Source organism: Apteryx mantelli, chromosome 16 (assembly GCF_036417845.1).
Source record: "Apteryx mantelli isolate bAptMan1 chromosome 16, bAptMan1.hap1, whole genome shotgun sequence".
NCBI classification, from domain to species: Eukaryota; Metazoa; Chordata; class Aves; order Apterygiformes; family Apterygidae; genus Apteryx; species Apteryx mantelli.
In genome coordinates this window covers 13,145,148-13,165,494 of record NC_089993.1, presented here as the reverse complement: position 1 = coordinate 13,165,494, position 20,347 = coordinate 13,145,148, and the positions used below count along the sequence as shown (strand labels likewise).

The 20,347-nt window shown below is 36.3% G+C and overlaps 1 protein-coding gene across 2 annotated transcripts; it reads right to left on the bottom strand.

Annotated features, from left to right (window-relative positions):
• Positions 1-1,611: 1,611 nt before the first annotated feature.
• LOC106491378 (transmembrane protein 180) lies at positions 1,612-20,234 on the bottom strand. Of its 2 annotated transcripts, XM_067306439.1 has the most exons (8): positions 20,169-20,234; positions 19,297-19,354; positions 16,963-17,144; positions 15,472-16,206; positions 12,619-12,773; positions 11,011-11,094; positions 9,850-9,993; positions 1,612-3,480 (listed from the first exon to the last, which is right to left on the bottom strand). In XM_067306439.1, exons 3-8 carry the CDS (start codon positions 17,113-17,115, stop codon positions 3,351-3,353), a joined length of 1,401 nt encoding a protein of 466 aa, XP_067162540.1. In that variant the 5' UTR covers positions 17,116-17,144; positions 19,297-19,354; positions 20,169-20,234; the 3' UTR covers positions 1,612-3,350. The 2 variants fall into 2 exon arrangements, with proteins under 2 accessions (XP_067162540.1, XP_013806428.1); XM_013950974.2 differs by lacking the exon at positions 20,169-20,234 and having other exon boundaries at positions 19,297-19,452.
• Between the last annotated feature and the right edge of the window lie 113 nt (positions 20,235-20,347).

Here is a 20,347-nt window from a genome sequence, read left to right as displayed (position 1 = left end):
CTGTAACCTCCACAAAATATAAATCTAATTCTTTCCTACTTAAAATTACATACTTTTGTTGTCACTTATTCAATCTGTTTTCACTCTATCACTAACCACATATTATATTACTACTATATGATTAGACTAGTGTCTAGACTAGTGTCTATAGTGTCTTTAGTGTCTATTAGGTAACATCTTTTTAAATCCAAGACACCTTTATCTATTGATTTTCAATAAATAAAATTCATTCAGTGTATTAAGATCTAAATTCTGAGAATTTGCACAGGAACTCTATGAACTCAAGCATCAAGCTTCTCATTCCACGAAGTTATCATAATGTTTCCCATTTTATATTATACACATTTAAATCCTCTTTATCAATTATGAGGGTATTTTAGACACTCTTAAATTACCAAGATTAAATTGTGGCATTTTTCCAGCAGGAAGACTTCAAGCTCAGATACTATTAGCTAATGGGGAGTGAAGGCAGACAAACCAGCTGCTGCAAGACACTGTACTTTTGCATTTGATCATCCTTTACTTGATTCATGGCCAAAAACAATCATGTAGGTTTAGCAAAGGATAACAGAGTTTAGTGGATGGCTGAGAAATGGAGAATAAGCGATGTCAATCATAGTGTATTGTCAATCTTCTATTGCTAATTCTTGTATTAAGACTACTGCCTGAATTTAACCAGTTTGCCAGCTCTCTTTTGGTTTGACCCTTGCTGTGAAGAAAGGTGCTTTTTTCCTGTCCTTATAGCAAGAGAAATAGGACAGACAAAGGGAGATTAGTCTATTCTAGTAATTTGTAGACTTAATTACTATTTTACCTGTTAAATTATTTGTATCGTATTTCTAGGATTTGTTTTCTCAATGAAGTTACTCTACACAGTTAATCCCCCATTTTTAAGGCAGTCTCACTTAAGAATTTTTTACTGTTTACTTTTCCTATATCAATTCTGAAGATGTAGCAGTTTAAAGAGGCTATTCAAGCTACACCTTCAGTCATGTCACCCCTTACTCCTTTTCTGAGCAAATAAAATGGTAGCTTTACCCAACATTTTCCAGAGAAATTGATTCTGACCATTTCAAAGAACTCTTGGTATGTTTTTGACTGTTAAAGCTGCTTATTAGCTTTCCTGTTGTATAGCACGGTACTTTCCCAGTTGAACTCTGCATTCAAATAACTTTATATTAGAACAAATTAATAAACACAGTCATCTAAGAAACACTGTATTTATGAAGCAATAACATTTCCTCCTAGCAGAAAATACATATTCTGTAGGAAAAAAGGATACACACATGAAAATTAGGAAATACTATCAGAGAAACTAAATAAAAAAAACATAAAAAAAACTTTTGTAAATTATTTATGACCACCTTGAAAGGAATGGTCAGGGAGAAAACAGTTTCATATAATGGATCAAAGACTATGTGAACATAAATTCTTTCAGATTTTTCTCTTTCAGTAACCACATCCACAAAACAATAAGAATGACAGGGGTTCCTAGCTAACAATCAAATCATGCTGTTGGTTTTTAAAAATAGATTACTGCCACCAGGGAAAAATTCATATAGACAACACAGTGCATCTTTTAAAATACAGAATGTAAACATGCAGTCTATGTCTGTTATAGTATTTTTATAAATATTCTTTGGATATGTAAATACACATGACACTTGTATGTGTGCATAATGCTATTAGCATCTACAGTGCAAATCAATAATGGTATCTCTGGCACATCAGAGAGAAAAAACAGATAAATGCAACTTAAAACTTCATCACACTTCTGGCTTCTTACATTTTAACATAAATCTTCATATCATAAGATTCATTTGGATTTCTAAATAATATATAAAAATGATATCCCACTTTTTCACTCAGATTTAAAAGCACTTTACACATTACAAAAAGCAGGGAAACAAAGTTGTTTCTACTCTGCAAATGGAAAAAACTAAGCACAAAAGAAGAGCTATTTTTTCCAAGATTGATATGTCAAATCTCAAACCTCTTAACTCAATTATGCCAGTGTCCGCCAAAATGCACAGCAAATTCTTACATTCCTTTCTCTTCCAAGTTACCTATCATGATAAATGTAGAGCCTCAGAAATGAAGAGTCTAGATACATACAATGCATCTTCTTGTACTTTCAAGTAACTGGCACTCGGTAAGAGAGGTGGTTCTAAAATTAAGTTTCACCAGGCAAAACAAAGAAAAAAATGATGGTAGATACTTAATGTATCTATCATTACACAATTTGAAAACCACTGTTGCTCAAGACAGATTATCTAACCCTGGATATATTAGAGGAAAAAGATGATCTATTAAACAAGAGTATTGTAAACATGCTAATGTATCTTATCATTACAGCATGTGTGAAATAAAGAGAGGAGTCCATGTTTCTAAAATGATGTCAAACAGAACCTATTTTTTATAAAAATCATAGGATCTATGTAAAAGTTTAAGACTGAAAAGATTTTGGTAAGGATAAATCAGAAATTAACTGTCATCACATCAAATGGGTCTGTCAATCCCACACTACTAAGCAGGCAGAGTTTGATTCAATATATGTGTGCTTAGATTTGTCCCGCTAACTGAACACTACTACATCCATATGCTAATACTTTTCTTACCACAATGACATTTTGTATAATGTACTGCAATATAGTACCTTCAAAAGAAGAAGTATGGAGCTTTTTCCATAATCAGCAACACTTTATTGAACAGCATTTTAATCTTTTTTTTATTTAGTCTTACACTGACTTTTACAAGGCAATTAATTATCTTGGCTCTTCCTGCAGTAGCTGACAGATTTGTCATGAGATTTGGCCAGCTAGATACTAACTAAATTTTTCTGTCTCCCCGTCTTCCCTGAGGGACGTCCATCCAGGCTTTTCCTGGCAAACTGCAGAGATGTGCCATTTTATCAGGTACAGCAGAATTAATCCACCATCTTTCAGTAAGCTTAAGAAAATGCAGTTCCCTTGAGTTCCAGGTGCTGGTCTGGGATTCCTTTACCTGATCTGCCATATCCTTTCTTCAAAGAGTTGACAGTGACCAGTATGTACCAGAAATGACTTTATTAATTTAGGGGAAAAAAAGCACATCTTCCCTGTCTTCCACACACCTGTCACATTCAAATGACAACTCAACTAGAAAAAACTCTACACAGACTCGGAATATTAAGGCTGAATGTGATCTGTGTTATATTCTACATACACTGAAGAATCCAGCTTTATTGAAATGGCTCAAACTGTGTTTGGTCTAATAGTCCATTCAATGCAGTTTTGCTTTTTCACATTTAAGACATACTACATCTCTTGTGTACAGTTCAGCAGAAGATTTACAGACCAACTATTAAGTATTTAGCGTACACTTGTCAAATGACTATTCTGGATTGAAAAATGAGTCCACGTCAGGATCTGTATGACTGCAATGCAAAGTGGAACCAGACAGATCAAATAGAACATGGCATCATGAAGACCTAAAAACAAACTGGTGAAGAAAGTGAAAAGACACCTTTCAAGATGAGGAAGAAAGAATTGACTTTTATAGCCAATTCATGGCAAAATTAAAAAAAAAAAAATCATTCAATTACATTACTGTGTATAATCACTTTTAACTAAATATCTCAGACAAATATGCTTCAATTATATTTTCTGATTCTACATACAGATACACATTTTATGCTGCTTGTTCCTTTCATAATAGTTAGTAGGAAATGAGATAAGTAACAGATAAAGGGTTAATATTAAGATACCATAGGCAAGCTAAGAAATCCTGTTCTCTGCTTTAGTACACATCTGTATTACATAATATAAAAATGAATTTAAAGCAATATAACCCAGTTACAGAGCAGGACATCTAAAAATGTTTAGTAAGACTGAAAAATTTGGAAGAGAAAGAAAAGCAGAAAATAGAGGCAAACATTATAATATGAAACTATTTTTATTTAACTATACTATTGCTATTGAACATTTGCTAATGAGCTGTCCACATAGTATGTTGTTGTAGTTGCTAAATGCTATGTAGAAGTCATGACTAATGCACAAAATTCAGTTACGGTGTAATGGGCTTTTAAAAACATTAAGACTAATTTCATTTATTGTTTTAAAATAAATGATTACAAGAAAATTTAAACCATAAAAGTAATACATGTGAAATTAACACTGAAATTCTGTTCTATTCTCATGGATGCATGGTATTTTCTGGTCTAAATCTTCTCTAACGAATAACAGAGTGCATCAATAATTATGAATCAAGGAGAAGAATGTATGAGTAAAATAAATCCTCTTTTATGAACAGTCTGGTTTCTGACAGCTCAAAGCATACATTTAGGCATTCAGCTAGTAGCTGGAATCATTATCTACTGGCATTCTGTTAATTATTGGATTGTAATTACTTAAATATCAAGAAAGTGAACTCAAGCTGAGAAACAGCCTCTAAATGAACTTTCTCTCCAAGAGACAGTTTAAGTTATTTTCTATTTTTTCTTGGCATTCAGGAATGAGATGGGAGACTCACAGAACAGCTATGGACATTATCCAAAAAAACTGAAATCAGTGCAAATAACTCATTAACTTGAGCAGGCTTTTGAATAAAATCTAAGGGTTACTCTGAATCGTAAAAGACTTAATCCATGTCTCGCTGCATTTAACATAAAATCTCTTGCAACCTCCAACATAAATCAGATTTATTCCTTAGTACATATACACACTCACACAACAATCAGCATTCATCTTACATCATGTACTTGCTAATGCTAAGTAAGAAAACAAACCCCCACAGGTTTACAATTGAATGACTTAATAGCTCGGGCAATTGGATTTAAGAATGGAACCGTTCACTAGCAGGGCACTGGTCCATAGCCAATGTTTATTGGCAGTGACAATAATTTATCCTTTGGAGGTTGTTTACTGGCCTGCATTCAATTGCATTTTCAGTGCATCTCCAAGTAAACAAGGGCCCATGTCTTGCACACCACCATCACAACTGCCACTAGTGACCCGTATGAGCAGGGCCAGCGGGGAGGCCACTGATAAACTACTTCCTTACTAAAGATGAGAGCAAGACAAAGGCACAGTTAGCAGGATTCTGGGGCCTGCGCTTTGCCTGTTCTGGCTGCAGGTTTCAGCACTAAAATTCTTGCATATTTATACATAGACATCGTGGGGGACAAAAAAGAATGAACGTCTGCCAAATCACTGAGTTACACTAGTGCAATCCTGATTTGGTTTTAGTGGAACAATAATGGTTTAAGAAAATATTACCTATTGATAATACTATTTATGAAAAATAGCTATAGTATACAGTACAATGAATGGGAAGACATATAATTAAGGGATTAGGATAAATCAAGAGCAAAGCTCAGACTTCATCATAACAATGAGCTGAACCAGCTGAACTTCTGAAACTTCCACGTATACAGTAATTTCTTTGCATATGCAGGAATAAAAAAAAAAAAAGATTTCATGAAACTTACTTGTTGCATTTTAGACATAATGCCCTAATAGCAGTCTGAATAGAATGTGATATATTCCAGTTATTCAACATGAATGCATCAACAGTTCAGAGTGCCTCTAATAAGTAACGAAGAGTTATTGTGACATAAATTCATTCTGAAAAATGAATTTAAAAAGCCCATTTTTAGAGCAGTTAACTGTAGTTGCAGTGGCTCTCCAGAAGAGGGAGATTTTAAACTATGTATCTTTTTCGGGGGTGGGGTGGGGGGGGGAATCTAGTATATGGGACAGGTAAGGTTTTACTCAGGATGATGGACCAAAAGGAAAAAAACAGACCAAGACCACTCTCTCCTGCAAGCTATTGATCATATTTTAAGGCTATCACAGTAAAAAATATATATAAAAAAAAAATACAAAACCTTAAGATTCCTTCCACTACAAAATGCTTAACTGACGTGCAGTTACTATATTCGCATCATGTATAGTATATGGGCCAACCTCCTCTGTGATAAAGGTTATATCAAAACCCAGAAAGCCTCTAGAAGAGAGATACACTGTTGACAGCTGAAAAGTCCCACTTCAGTTGTGGTACCAGAGGCAAAAACAAGAGATACCTGGATAGGTCATAAGGAAGACGACATCACTGATGCCTAAGAAGATACTAATATTGAGGCAGAAGTAAATACTGGTACTGAGACGTAAGATGCTGGTGATGCTAATGGCCAGTTCAAAGGCTTCAGTACAGAGGAAGGTAAGGACAGTCAAGAGGTCTTTGGAACGCCTGGTCTAATACAGTACCAGGATCGTTGCTCAGTGACAAGCATTTTCTCATTTCTGATGAATCTTAACCATCTGCCTGGAGTTATTATGATACCTCACAGATGAAACACAAGAAGGTGACCAAAGTTTCTTCTCTTCTAGATCTTTATATTCTGCATGAAACCTCTCTACTGGCTTAACAGCTTGCCTGCTCTGCAGAATGCAACTTACCAGAAGCCACCAAGGTGGTGATGAACTATTATCTCAAATGATCTTCCGGGGTAAGAATTTGACTCAGAGCATGCCAGTTGCCCTAACAAGCTGATCAGGAATGTGATCATTTCTGAGGCAGAGAATATATGTGTGCCTATTGCTCAATAGCACGATGGCATCAAAAGACAAGCAAAGTGTAAGAACTGGCAGCTTATAGTTTTGCACTCTAATGAAACAATAATGCAACGTCCTGATCATGGAGAATGTCAAGGAATCTTAATATCACGTAGCTGAAGAACCAAAATGTCATTAACTGGAATGAGGAGAAAGTGTAGGTGAGGTAGTGTCATCTTATGGACTTTTTGCTGGAGATGTAAGAATCAGAGGGCATATGATTTGTCTCAGCAGATATTTTTTGATAAATAGTTTTTTTGATACAGTGTACTAGAAGAGTACCAAAGGCCCAATATTTATGAAGACCACTTCTGAAGGGAGAATGTTATCAACAAAATGCTACCAAATGTACAAGGGAAATAAAGTAGGGGGAAAAGACTCCTCCTCCAAATGGGCTGGGACCTTTTTTATATGCAAGTTAAATTCATTCAAAAAGTTTGTGTGCTCAGGCATTCCTTGTAGCCTCGGGTAAACAATATCTCAGCAAAGGAATAAGGAAATGAAATGACGGTGTTACACAAAAATCAGTGTGAACAAGCAGAAAAGCTTATTTTCATAATTTGTCAACTCTAAACTCATTGCTGGAAAAAGTGTTTTACTACAGCAAAAGCTTGCAAAGCTCTTGAGAATACAAAAACCAATGTTCAGACTTATGATGCTATAGAGAAAGACAAGGCATCTGAACTCTTACTAAAGAAGGAGACATCACTGATGGTCTGCTAATAGTTTTCTCCATTTACACCATATAACATTAACATACAACCCCCCCCCCAGATATTAAGATACATCTCACTAAGATTTTTTTGCATTGTAAGTGAAATAAATGCTGTAAGAAACTAATGCAACTGTATATAGGAAGCAACTGCTCATCTATTGGTAACTGTAACATACCAGTATTTCCATTGTAATTGAGTACAGGAGCTTTGTTGCTATAGCTTAAGTTCAAGGAAAAATGAGTAACTGAGAATTCAGCAAATAGTTTTTGGTTTTGAACTGCGTCTTTCTTCTTCTCCCAATAAACAGCACTGGTAGAAACTCTAAGACATATTTATTCATGGCCCAAACATGTTGTTAACGCAGAATAAAGGCTTCTTTATGCTATCTCTGCAATTCACTACCACTACACCTAATAAAAGTAAATGTTTGCTAGAGCACTTAATAGATATTGCCAGCTTTAGAAAGAGAGAGAAAGGACACAGCTGAGATTGTATTGGCATGGGTCATATGCACTTTTCAAAAAGAAAGACTGTACACATATGAATAATATATAATGAAGTGTTTTTAAGTGATCTCCTGCATCCAGTTTTTATTTATCCCCAAAGAACTGCTCTGTCCTGAGGCAAGTGTACTTTAGCAGTTTGTCCATGGCTGAAATCTGAGCTCAAGTGATAGGGTTTGAATATATATCAGTAATTTTAGCTCAGTCAATGGTCAAAGTGCATTACCACAGGCAAACTGACTCCCTAGAAACAATCTTGAGTAGCCTCGTCTTTATGGACAAACACACTGTAGTCCACTTGGTAAGTAAGCACTGGATAAGTAAGCATATTTTGACCAGTCCAGAAAATCACATTTTTAATACTGCATTTTTCATATTTCTTCTCCAGAGAGGCTGCAGGATTTATGAACAAGTTGGAACAAATGTCAAATGACTAAGAACAGCCTTGACCAGTCGAATTTGGTGTTGAAGGCTGATGCATACATGCACACAAACATTTACAGAAAATACAGGCAGGATGCTTCATAATTAAAAAATTCTTTTTGAAGGAATGGGCAAGAGATAGGCTGTATTTCAGGTGCTCTTTGATTAACTGATCTCAGTTTTGTACCTTTAGTGCTGTTCCTTGCCCTAGTGGAATAAATCAAATTTCAGCATGACTGAGTGAAAACCTAGGTTTTAGAGACTGAGAATTCAAAGCATTTCAACTGTACATACAAGAAATGTATTGCTGCTATAGTCGTACTGGAAAAAAACACACCTTGAACTACTGTGATTTAAATTCCATCCACACAGGGATCATTTCTCTGGTTGAAAGGGATTGGAACTGCAGTTTTCTTACTTCAAATCTAAATTTTTCTGAATTATATATATATATATTCAGTCCTTTCATATCCTGCATCCAAGTTCAACCTACCACTCTTCTGCAAAAATCACTCATCTTATTTGACATTATAATGAGGTTCATATGCTCTTCAAATCTACTCACTGGCTGGCTATTCATAGACTGCATTAAAATCAAGTTAACTGTTCTCACACATAGCCTCAATCTTAAGCCTTTCTTGCTTATGTCAGGATGCTTTTCTGAAGAATAGCTCTTGCCCTTCTACGTTGTGTCCCTCTTCGTACTTTTTTTTTTTTTAAAGAAATTTTCTCATATATGAAACCTTCTCCTGGCCATAGTGGGGACACAACCAGTCTTTTCTCCTTCAAGAGCCATCTCCAAGAAGGTTTATATACAATTGTCTTTTATGTATTTCTCCTCAAAATTTAGGAAAACTATGTAGTTCTCAGGGTATCCATGTCATTCTCTCAAGCAAACCCTACTCAGACTGATTCTTGCCTTTTACTCCTGACTCCAGTTAATCCTTACGTTGTCACTTACTCCTGCTGGTCTTAAATAAACAGCCTATGATCTTTTTGGTGTACTAACTCCATATTTGACTGTTTTTATAAAAGCCCTTGCAGTTCCAATATGCTAAGTGGCAACAGCAGCTTTATGCTGCGTATAAAGTTCCCCTGGGACTGCAATGAAATCATTATAATGGTAAACAATACTGAAGCCAAAATGATATTCCTACTTGAGGCAAATTCCCTCCCTCCAGTGATTATACTGTTTTCTCTCAAACAAAATATATCTTACCTGAAGCCCTGTTAGAATTATATATTTATAGGAAGTAAGTTTATGAGGTAAACAAAACACAGGAGCCAGGACAACAACTGTCCTCGTAAGAAGTGCTAGAAGATCACAAACTTTTTTTTTTTTTTTAATTTTGCACAGTAGAACAGCAGATGGTAAAGTACTGAAATGCATCCTTTTTTTCCTCAAAACTAGGTAAATATCATCATATATTTTGTTTAATAAATTATTTATTCTTTAAAAAATTCTAGAAAACATTTCTATACAGATAAGAGAACAAGTGGAAATTTTTTTGAAGTACTGTTGATGCAAACTAACTGCAGATTACTTTGCTTTTTAGAATTACAGAATTATTTCACTTTAATTTCTATGATTTAAAGTATCTCTTTTAAACTCACCTTGGATCAGGCTGAGCAATTTCACTGTTGAGGTTCTCATATCCAAATTGATTTAATATTGTAACCACAAGCATTGGAGCCAAAGACTGGGCAGGCTTGGTAAACAAAGCATTGGTACCAAAAACCATAGAGGAAAGCGGTGATCTAAAATATTTAGGGGGGAAAAAAAAGAACCCAAATACACAACACCAACTTACTAGCATACATAATCAATTAAAATAGTGATTCTTTAAATTTTGTTTATATGCGAATGCTAACCATCATGATTACTTAGCTTTCTATTTAACACATTATAGCAAACAGAGCAGCTATCATGCTGAAATTTCATTTTCTTTGGAAATGAAAGGTAATAAACTTCTGGGGTATATAGAGCTTAGCCCCAATTCTGAAATGACTCAGGCTGGTCACAAAGTTTAACTTTCTATGCAGTGAGTAATTATTGAAGCTAAGCCGGACTGAACAGAGCAGGGAAAAATAATTACAATTTAAGACTTTACATCCATTAGGTATGAAAAGGAGGCAATTTTTTTCCCTTCACTTTCCTCCAGCAGAAGTTCTCACATTGAAGTCCTTTAATACAGTGACCAAGATTGAATGTGCACTAATATAAACATTGATGGAAGTGACAGGAAGTTTTTTGCACTTTGATAAAAATCCAAAGTTGAGAGTTGTAATATGCCATGCCACTGCAGGTTTTATTGATTTTTATTTCAAAGAGATAACAGCAACAACTTAGACTTTGAAGTTTGTACTGTAAGTAGCAGAGGTAAAACTTTCAAAATGCCTTTTCCACGTTAGAAGGCCTTATCCAGAAAATTCCATAAGTAACACTAGATGTATATGCTTACAAAATAAGTCTATTGAAGGTAATAAGAATAAACACATAAAAATTGTAGGACTGGGCTTGTGTTACTGTAGTATAATTTAAACTAGAAACAACCTAATGAACTGTCCAAATTACTCTGCTGAAGTAACTGCAGGGAATTGTACACAAGTTCTTATCTTTACTTATGCTGACTTGCTCTTCCAAAAAGTACTTGTGTTGAGGGCCCAAGATGTCTCACGTTTGCTGCCTTTACTTTGACATAATCTAACTTACTAAAAGAGCAACATGGCAATTATACAGAGTATTTAAAGAAAAACAGTTAAGACTGAACCTACCTCCGTTTGTGTTTTATTAAATCTGCATCAACAATATCTGCCAAGGGCAGATTGAACAAACTAAATGAAGCTTGTACAATTACCCTAAAGAAAGACAAAACATTTAAGATTTTCATAGCTCTTTTATACGCTTTTATAATAAAAAATGTTAACTGATGCCTAACCTGATACTCTAACACATGCACCCACCCACCCTGACATCTCTGCAAACAAATAAAGCTGAAACGTTCACTAAAATATGGCAATATATCTGGTTAAATACCAGTTCTGAAAGCATTATTAGCTCTGTTGTTGTAATTGAGAATTAGAAATCTACATGGAAACTTTTTTTTTCTCTCTCCTTTTTTCCCCTGGAATTCCAAAATTACTTTAGTTTGACTCTGGTGTAAAAAGTTACAAATATTTGTTTGAGATTATGAGTACTAAGTTTTTTAAATTACATGAAACTTCGGAAGAAAGAATAAGTGGAAATTTCTTCTTGAATTCTGAAAAGGACACGAAAAGGACTGGAAAGACTATATCAAAGCCAAATTTTAAAGTAGAAAGATTAGAATAGTAAAAATTTTATATACATTTCTACATATGTATTTACATTATATATGCATTTAAGCAGACACACAGACAGAGCTAACTCTTAACAAACTACTAAATGAAACCATAAACTCAATTATTAGGATTTCACAGGATTTGTATATCTTGTTAAATTTTCATGTGATTAAGTTCTACTTACAAAAGGCTTTGAACATTTAGCACTTTAAACATACAGTCTTTAGGTACCTTGGAAGATTTTCCTGGGGGAATCCATATATATCTTCATCATTTAAAATATGTAGGTAATGAAATTCAATTTATTGGTCACACAATTCAGTGTTACAGTAGCCCATGACTGAAATACTGAAAATAAGGAAAAGGAAACAAAAAGAAAAAAAGGAAGGTAGAAAAGAACATGTAGAAAGAAAGCAGTGGAATAGGAAATGAAGAGAGAAAACGAACTACTGTAACAATATTCTGATACAAACAGGTTTTCATTTTTAAATAAGGTTTTCCATATGTCAAAATGTACATCTATGCAACTATTACTTTTGGGCATCATACTTCACCGGTACCAGTGAAAACTGTGACTTAGTATTGGTTAGCTAACGGATACCTGACTTAACCAGCACCTGTTTTGCAGTGCAATATGCAAGTGCTCAAGGAATACCAAATGAGTTCTGAGCTTTCATAGGAAACAGTCTCCGACGAGTTCCTCTACTGAGACTGTCTATGTCTGTGTGGATGAAATGAGATTCTGCTTCACTAGAAACTGAATTTGTCCCATGTTAAAGTAGATATGTGGCTGGAGGCATGTGGCTGCAAACCTTAATTACTGTATTTATTCCACTGTTATTTTAGGTTTTGGGGTTTTTTTAAGCAGAAATTAAAAGCTGAAGTAGAGTAAAATGAAAACTGAAAAAGTTGTAACTGGAGTTACAACTTTTCTGACAGGTAAAGCAGAACAGAAAGGAAACTGTAAACACAGTGGCAAAATCTTCCAGCTATTAAGAGAAAGTGTGCATTCTGTTAGAATTATTTAAGCATATCTAAGAATAAGGAAATATATTTACTTACATGTTTGTTGTGAGATAAAATGCCAAGAGATAATAACATTCTGGCCCTAGAAAAAACATGACGGCAGCAGCTATTCCTTCAAAGTAAAAGGAAAACAAGATGATTCTGTAATAACCAAACTTCTTCAATGAAGCATGACTGAGAAGAACAAGGCACTGAAAAGATAATATATACATATATATGAGGAAAAGATAGATTACAGTATTTCAGCATTAGGAGAGCTTTAAAGCACAGACCAAACACAAGATACTATAAACTTAAAGTACAATCCAAATAAAAAATACGAACTGAACAAAGAGAACTGCTTACTGGATCATCCTGTGCTACCTCTACAAGGTAAGAATGGTCCACCTTTACTCAAAATTAACCAGCTGAGCACTACTATATTGTGAGGAAAATATTTCCCATATTTCCTAATTATTATTTAATGCCCATGATCTTTACATCTGATATTCCTTAAATAATTAACTTTGCAGTGTATTAACTGGAAACCAAGCATCTTGCCATTTGAAGTTTAACTGCTGATCAAATATATTTTTTGGAGAATCAAATTTTCATTAATATTACTATCTGTTTTCACTGACATTTATAGATATTCAGCATGACCTTTAAGTTGATAAAGCAAGCTCACCAAGACAGTTGATCTAAACAAGTTACTGACTTTACAGTTAAGCAGAAAAAGGCGGATGCCAGTGGACAATGTACGTAGCTGCATTTTAATTCTGCCAATCTTAGCAAGCAATAATCCATGCTGGAAGCTAGTGATGGGCAAATTCACAAAACTTGTAATACTGTAATCAGCACTTATTAACAAAGTGTAAGCTCTTCTATATCCTTCCTCACTTCCCATTTTAAATAGGACATTTTGTAATGCATGATGCTTTTCTCATTACTATATAAGCCTGTATCACTATCTACATGCATGTGGTCCTCAAAACCATCACCTAAGAGAGATTCTCAAGCCCTGTAGAGATAGACATTTTCTCCTTCCTTCTGTGCTACCAAGATGAACAGCTTAACAGTCAAGTAATATTTAAGAACAAGAAGGAATTCTCCTTGTACATTTGTTCCAATATTTAAACACTTTAACACAAGGAATAAGACCAGGACATTACTGTCAGACAGAAACAATTGTGGCAAATACTATTTTGAAGAAGCTCAAGTTTTCTACTTAAACCAATGAGCAGGTAGTATAAAGACCAGGTAAAACAAACCTGAAAAATTGCTATAATAAGGCAATGTGATTGAAGGAAACTAAACATAATCTGAAGCTATTTTCAGGCATTTTGCAGAAACGTGCTTGTATTAGACATGGTAAGACATTATGTAATGCATGTCATTGTAAAAACCATGACCTTGTCTCCCTATAATTGAGAAATAACCCTGTGTCAGGAAGTACTTATGATTTAGGAAATTCCTGACAACCTGCATATTTCTAAGACTACGTATTTCTAAGAAAAATACTATCTTAATGATGCTTTACATTTAAATATGCTTGCATTTGTTTCAGCAACAAGGTTTCCCCGGTAGGCAGGTTTTATTCTTGGCATCCACCGCAAGAAGGAACTCGTGAGAGAAGCTGTACTCTAGTTTAGTGCAGGCCACTGAAGCACATTCATAAGGGGCTTTATTTTACATGGGTTGGGTGCTTTTTCTGTAAGTGAAGTTCAGGACATCGCCACCAGATAATTCTTTTATTATATCTTGAGCTCAGAGGGACAAAACCTGAGAAAAAAATAAGGTCACAGCAAACTCTCTACGGTTCAGCAACCTTCTAGACAAAGAGTCTCTGGGGAGCAGCAAGAAATGTGTTTTCTGAAAGATTGTTCGTTTTACACTGTCACACTGATTTTATCAACAGTAGTGACTAATACATATTGAGAGTAAAGTTATTGAAGCTGTCCTAATTCTGTAATTTCTGTAGTTTCTGATGCACTTCCAAAGAAGCTCATCACCTAACTATCTGAGTTATAAAAAAGCCTATTAAAGCTGTGGTAAGGGTAAAAGTTGAAAAGATAGATATCTAAGAGCTATGGAAGAAAGAAGGTATGCTTAGTATTTTTAGGAGAGAAAAGTCATTTCTTCTGTATTATATAAGCAAAAGCCAAAACTGTTACTAAAATTCTCAGTTGTGTATTCTAGTTGCACTTTCACATATCTCCTTCTAGATTTTACTTATTAAAAAAACATTACAATCTAAAGAACATACAGCCTGATTTTCAGAAATTTTGAGCACCATCAGTACCTGTGATGAAAGTCAGGGTACTCAGTTTTTGAGAAATCCAACAAGTAGTAAACACAGTAGAAGTTTTTAAAGATCCAGCGTAGGAAGTTAGAAGGGAATTAGAATGAGAATTTTCTTATTTACTGCAAATAAGTACATTTATATTTTGTGGGACACATTTTCAGTGATTTTCTTGCTCTCATAAATTACTAGTTTGGTTTCTCTCTTTTCCAGTTCACTGCTTCTCCCCCCATCTCTGATTGGGCTCTCGAAATTGCATCTTTCTCCATTCCCTCTAAACATAGCTGATCACGAAAGCAGACAGCAAAATAAATCTTAATGTATCATTCTCCAAAAGCAGCTTATTTACAGATTTCTTCAGCTCCCATGACTGAGATATCATATATTTCAAGACTGCTTTTAATACCTAATAATTTTCCAGGATTTTATGCAGTTTATCTGGGAAATTTCTGGAAGAAGAGATTATTTTTTCATCATATAAGACAAAATACAAAAACAAAGAGAAAAGAATTCAGAATTCTACAGATTTTGCTTTTAGGAACTTTTTATCCTGACCATGTTTTCCATCTTTTCATCTTTTTTGGGAAAAAAAAGGCATTACTGCTTACCTGAGGACAAATAAAGCCTGCTCCATACATGATACTTCTTATTGAGGAAGAAAGGACATCCTTAGGAATGAGATTATCCGCAAAGATCATCATAAAATTGTTGCAAAAGGCTAGGTGGAAGACTTGGAAGAAGTTCATAGTTACAAAAAATAAAAAGTTTTTCTCTGCCATAATCTGTTTGGTTAATGAAATTACGGATGACCAGGAAAGAGCTCCATCACCATTTTCTAGATTAGCACTCTCCGTAGGAATTTCTCTCTGTTCATACTGACTTGTACTATATTTGCCTGTGTAATACATACAACCTGTTGCTAATGCTGCAACCAAAACAGTAAAAGCCTGAAAAGAGGCAAAATTTTCCATATTATCTGATATTAGACCACAGAAGAGAATGCTTGTTGATCCGATTAATGTTGCTACTTGGTTATATTTAATAAGCTGAAGTCTGCTTTCATGTCTCGTGGAAATTTCTGCAAAGAGCGCACATTGCGCTAGAAGCACAAATGTAAGCAAACCATCAAAAGCACATAAAGCAACAATAAGGTGAACACCACTTAGCCAGTCACCTTCCTCATAATGTTTCCAAGGAAACCAAGGAAGCAAAAAGGCTAACGCATACAAGGGAGCTCCATATAGAATTGAAAACTGACGTCTTGAGCAGCATGCGAATTTGGAGTTATCTTGAATATACCCAAAAAGAGGATCATTAATGGCATTCCATACCATAAAAACCACCTGTGACAAACAAGCATGAAAAACAAAATTTATCATTAGTGTCATTTTTCTGCAGAGGCTGTGCAAACACACAAGTAATAAACATAGTATATATTTAAAATAAATCTCTATTCAAAGAATAAAAAGAGATGGAAGCTTGACAGGTCAAAACAGACTCAGAAACAAATTTTCAAGGGTATTTAGATGTTGACAGTATAAGAGTAGTTTTGAAAAACAAACCAAATAAGCAGGAAGGTGCCCAACTCTAGTTGAAATAAACCCGTGTCTCTAAGACCTCACTCCTTCAAAAGCTTATGTATCTGGGCTGTCATCTCACAAACTCTTACAGCAAGTAATTCAAAGCATGAATTGGGCAATTACATTCAGGCAATTATTTAGGTACTCAAGAGTTGCTCACATGGATAGTAACTTGCAGAATAAAGGCAGTATTTAAGTACTTAAATAGTCCATAGGAAAGCACTAAAGTCAAACATATCCATGAAGCCAAGGTGCAAGATCAGTTTAGTACATTACTTCAAGCTTGAAAGGTAAAGATCGTTTAGCCTATAAAAGTCCAGAGATTTTTTAATCTAAAGATTGTAAACAATGCACTTCAAATGTGCCTTTAATTGCTTATGGATTAACTAAATTTAACATGGAATTTTCATATAACTATTTGCAATGCATTCAAAGTGAATTCATAAATAAAAAATAACTGTTATGATAATACAGACACATAGCACAACATGGAAATCAAAATATTCTACTGTACAATACCTGTGCTTGATGAAACGCTACTTCTGAAATTTTGTACCGGTTTAGGAAAAGCTTAACATAGTAGAAATTAAAGATACTGTTCATCATTCCAGCACCTAATGTAGTCATGGAATATGCCAGTGCATTAGGATGAATTCCCCAAACAATCTTCATTTTCCAAATTGTCTAAGTCTCTTCTTCCTCTAGTTACAAAAAAGAATTAAAATAATTGGTAGAATAATTTTCCAAAGTAAAAAGACATGTGAAATTTGCTTGTTTCAGAGAAGCAGAGCTGGGTTCTTGGATGAGAATATCCCCACCCTCATTTCCTTTTTTTTTTAAATGAGAAACACATTTTACTGAGTTATGAGACACTGAGCACAAAACTGAATAGGTGTAAAATGTTAAGAAAGCAGTGACATTTCCAAATATAATCAGTGCTTAAAAAACAAAAGAACAAGTAGACGAAAATTCAAAAGCACATAAATCAAGTGGTGCACAGACCCAATACAAAAAACTGCTACTGCAAACACTAATCTTGGTGTAGAGTTCAAAGCAATTGCAAACATTTTAGATCCTTCTTGCTAGCTACATAGTTCTAAAATTACAAAGAACCCTGCAGGAATGAAGTGATGCAATTCACATCCCTGTGTATTCCATTGTTATGAATGTCAAATGCAGCATGCACTTAGATGAATACTTCCTTTAAAATGAATTCAAAGTTTTGTCTTCCTAATTTTTAATATTACTAGTTAACAAAAAGGAGCCCAAGTCATGGAAGCAGTATTCTCAGCTAATAAACTAACGAAACCTTAAAACAATCAAAACATCTTTTAATAAACATTTTCATACTAGAAAAGAACTCATGGAAATAAAATCTAGAAAGTAACTCATATAGAGTAACAGAGGATTTGGAGTATATCCAAACAGATTCAGCCCAAGGACATATAGTTCTTTAATATAGCAAACAGACCTTCAGCCAACAATTTTTTTAAGATGCTGTCTTTTTCCACATATCTAGCATTTAACTGAAGTATGTTGGTATAAACCATCCAGTGAAAATAGCTAGCTCTGGAGAATCTCTGCCTTTTAAAGTAGCACAATGAGTACTTTCATGTTGCTTGACCAGATTTGATTCTCTAAACCCAATACAAGAATACTTCTCCTAAAATCTCTGTGTTTAACTGAGGCTTTATTCATCTGTATATCTGTTCAAAAGAAGCTGTCTGCCATTAATTTGGATGTTACTTCAGGTTCAAATTTCAACCTTAATTAAGGACACTAACTCCAAACTTTGCAGTTCGTGTCCCGTCAATGGTCCACTCTTCGCTTTTATGCATTATATTAACAATTTTCTCCTAAAAGCTATTTTTCAAATATTCATCAAAACATAGTTTATCAAGCTGAACAAGCAAATATTCAAACAAATCTATCAGCAACTCCTTGAATTCCTCATAAAACGATCATGAAAGACACAGGAAATGAAAGCAAGGCTGTTTCCAACCTTCCTGCTGCCTATGGTTCACACCATGGCTAAAGACAGGCTGCTGGGAGGAAGGGGGTAAATTCTTAATCACCAGGTGAGGCCCAGACAAAGGCCGCGGGGACTGGAGAATTGTCTATTCTGGCTAAGGCAGAATACAGAACAGCACTTTTTCCATTCCTCCCAACACAGAAAGCGAACTACTTGAAGAGCAGTAAAATGGGGGTGTATTTTTGTACCTACGGTTAAGATGCTCAAATATGAAACAAGAAGTAAAGAGGGAATAACTTCTCTTTACAGGTAAGGAAAAAAAAAATCAAGCTGACAAACAACTTGAACAAAGGTGTGGGGTTTTTTTAAAGCCAACTTTTTTTTTTTTGGTAAGAGTATGACTGAAGTTGTAGATAATTGAGGATAATAGTGATGTATGTTTTCAAAGTTATTTTTCACAGAGCTATGGCCATAGCAACACTTCCATTTCCAGGTGATGAAATTTTGCATTTTCGCAACAAGTTCTGTTTCAGAAACTATTACTGAGAAACCTAAAATGAAGAATAAGGTTATTGAAATGATTCCCATTTTAAGTGTTTATTTTTAGAAGTATAACATTATAAATTGTGAAAGTCACTATAGAAGCATGTTATTGACAAGTGTCACATTTTAAAATGAAGTGTGTATTCAAGCTTTCACAACTACACTTAATATAGTATTTAAGTAGCAGATTTATGTACCAAGGGCACTTGGAAAAGTAGACATTTCATATGTATTTCTTTCTGTAGGATAGCACGGGTTTCCGAATAGGGAATTGTGGCCCCTCCTCCCCCCCAAATTCCATGAGCGCCAAGAAGAAACGTGCTTCGCGCTAGCTTTACCTGCAAATTAATACTGCAAATTCTTCATTCTTCAAATCACATTTGACTCGATTCCTTCCTACACACAGATTAAAAAAGGTCCCCTCAGCTTCAGAAAACTTGGAAGCAGTATTTCTTTTACAAAATCCTTCCTACAGAGGACAAACAGGCCTCTGGTACCATGACTAATTACAATGCGCAGGATCTGACACAACTGTTTACACTAATTGGTACATCTGGCCCTGCACTTTGTTTATGAAACAGGTTCAATTAGAAGTTGAGGTACCACACTTCCTTTCCCAACAGACGTGCTCTTTAATTGTACAGCCATGTACCACGCGCGAGCATCCCCTCCCTCTTCACGGTCAGCCGGCATCCTGAACGCCTTAAGGAGCGAAGCGCCGGCGCTCCGTGACTCAGACCAACCGGCTTCAGGAGTCGCTCACAGAAGGCAGCACAGCGCCCGAGCCAGAGCGGGCTGCTCCAACCGGCGGGACCGCGCAGCCCCCGGCAGCGACGTGGGCAGCGGCGGGAGGCGGAGACCGGACTCCCGGGGGATCGCGCACACGTCGCCCGACCCACGCCGGCAGCCGCCGGGCGGCGCCGCGCTGCTCCAGCGCGACGCGCCTCGGCCCGGCCCTCACCAGCGGCCCGGCCACAAGGGTCTCCCCGCTGCGCGGCCCCGGCCCCGCGCTCAGGAACCCGCCGGGCCGCCCCGGCTGCTGCTCCCTAAGCACCGGGCGAACGCAGCCGCTTTTCTCTGGGCGGCTCCCGCTTCCTCGTAAGGGGAAGAGGCGCGGGCGAGCGCAGCGCCACCGCGGGGGCGGAGAGGGCCGCGTTGCGGCGGGACAGCGGCCGCCACTGCTGGGCGCTCCCGCGCGGCCCCTCCGCACCTGCCCGCGCTGCCGCCGCCCGGCCGCCCCCGGGACGCGGCTGAGGGGAGCCGCCGCCGCCGCGGGCGCCCGGCCCCTCCGCACAGGCGCTTCCCCGGGCGACCCCCGCCCGGCCCCTCCCCGGCCGTGCCGGCCCCGCTCCTCCGAGGAACGCGGCAGCGCGCTGCCCCCGCCACCAG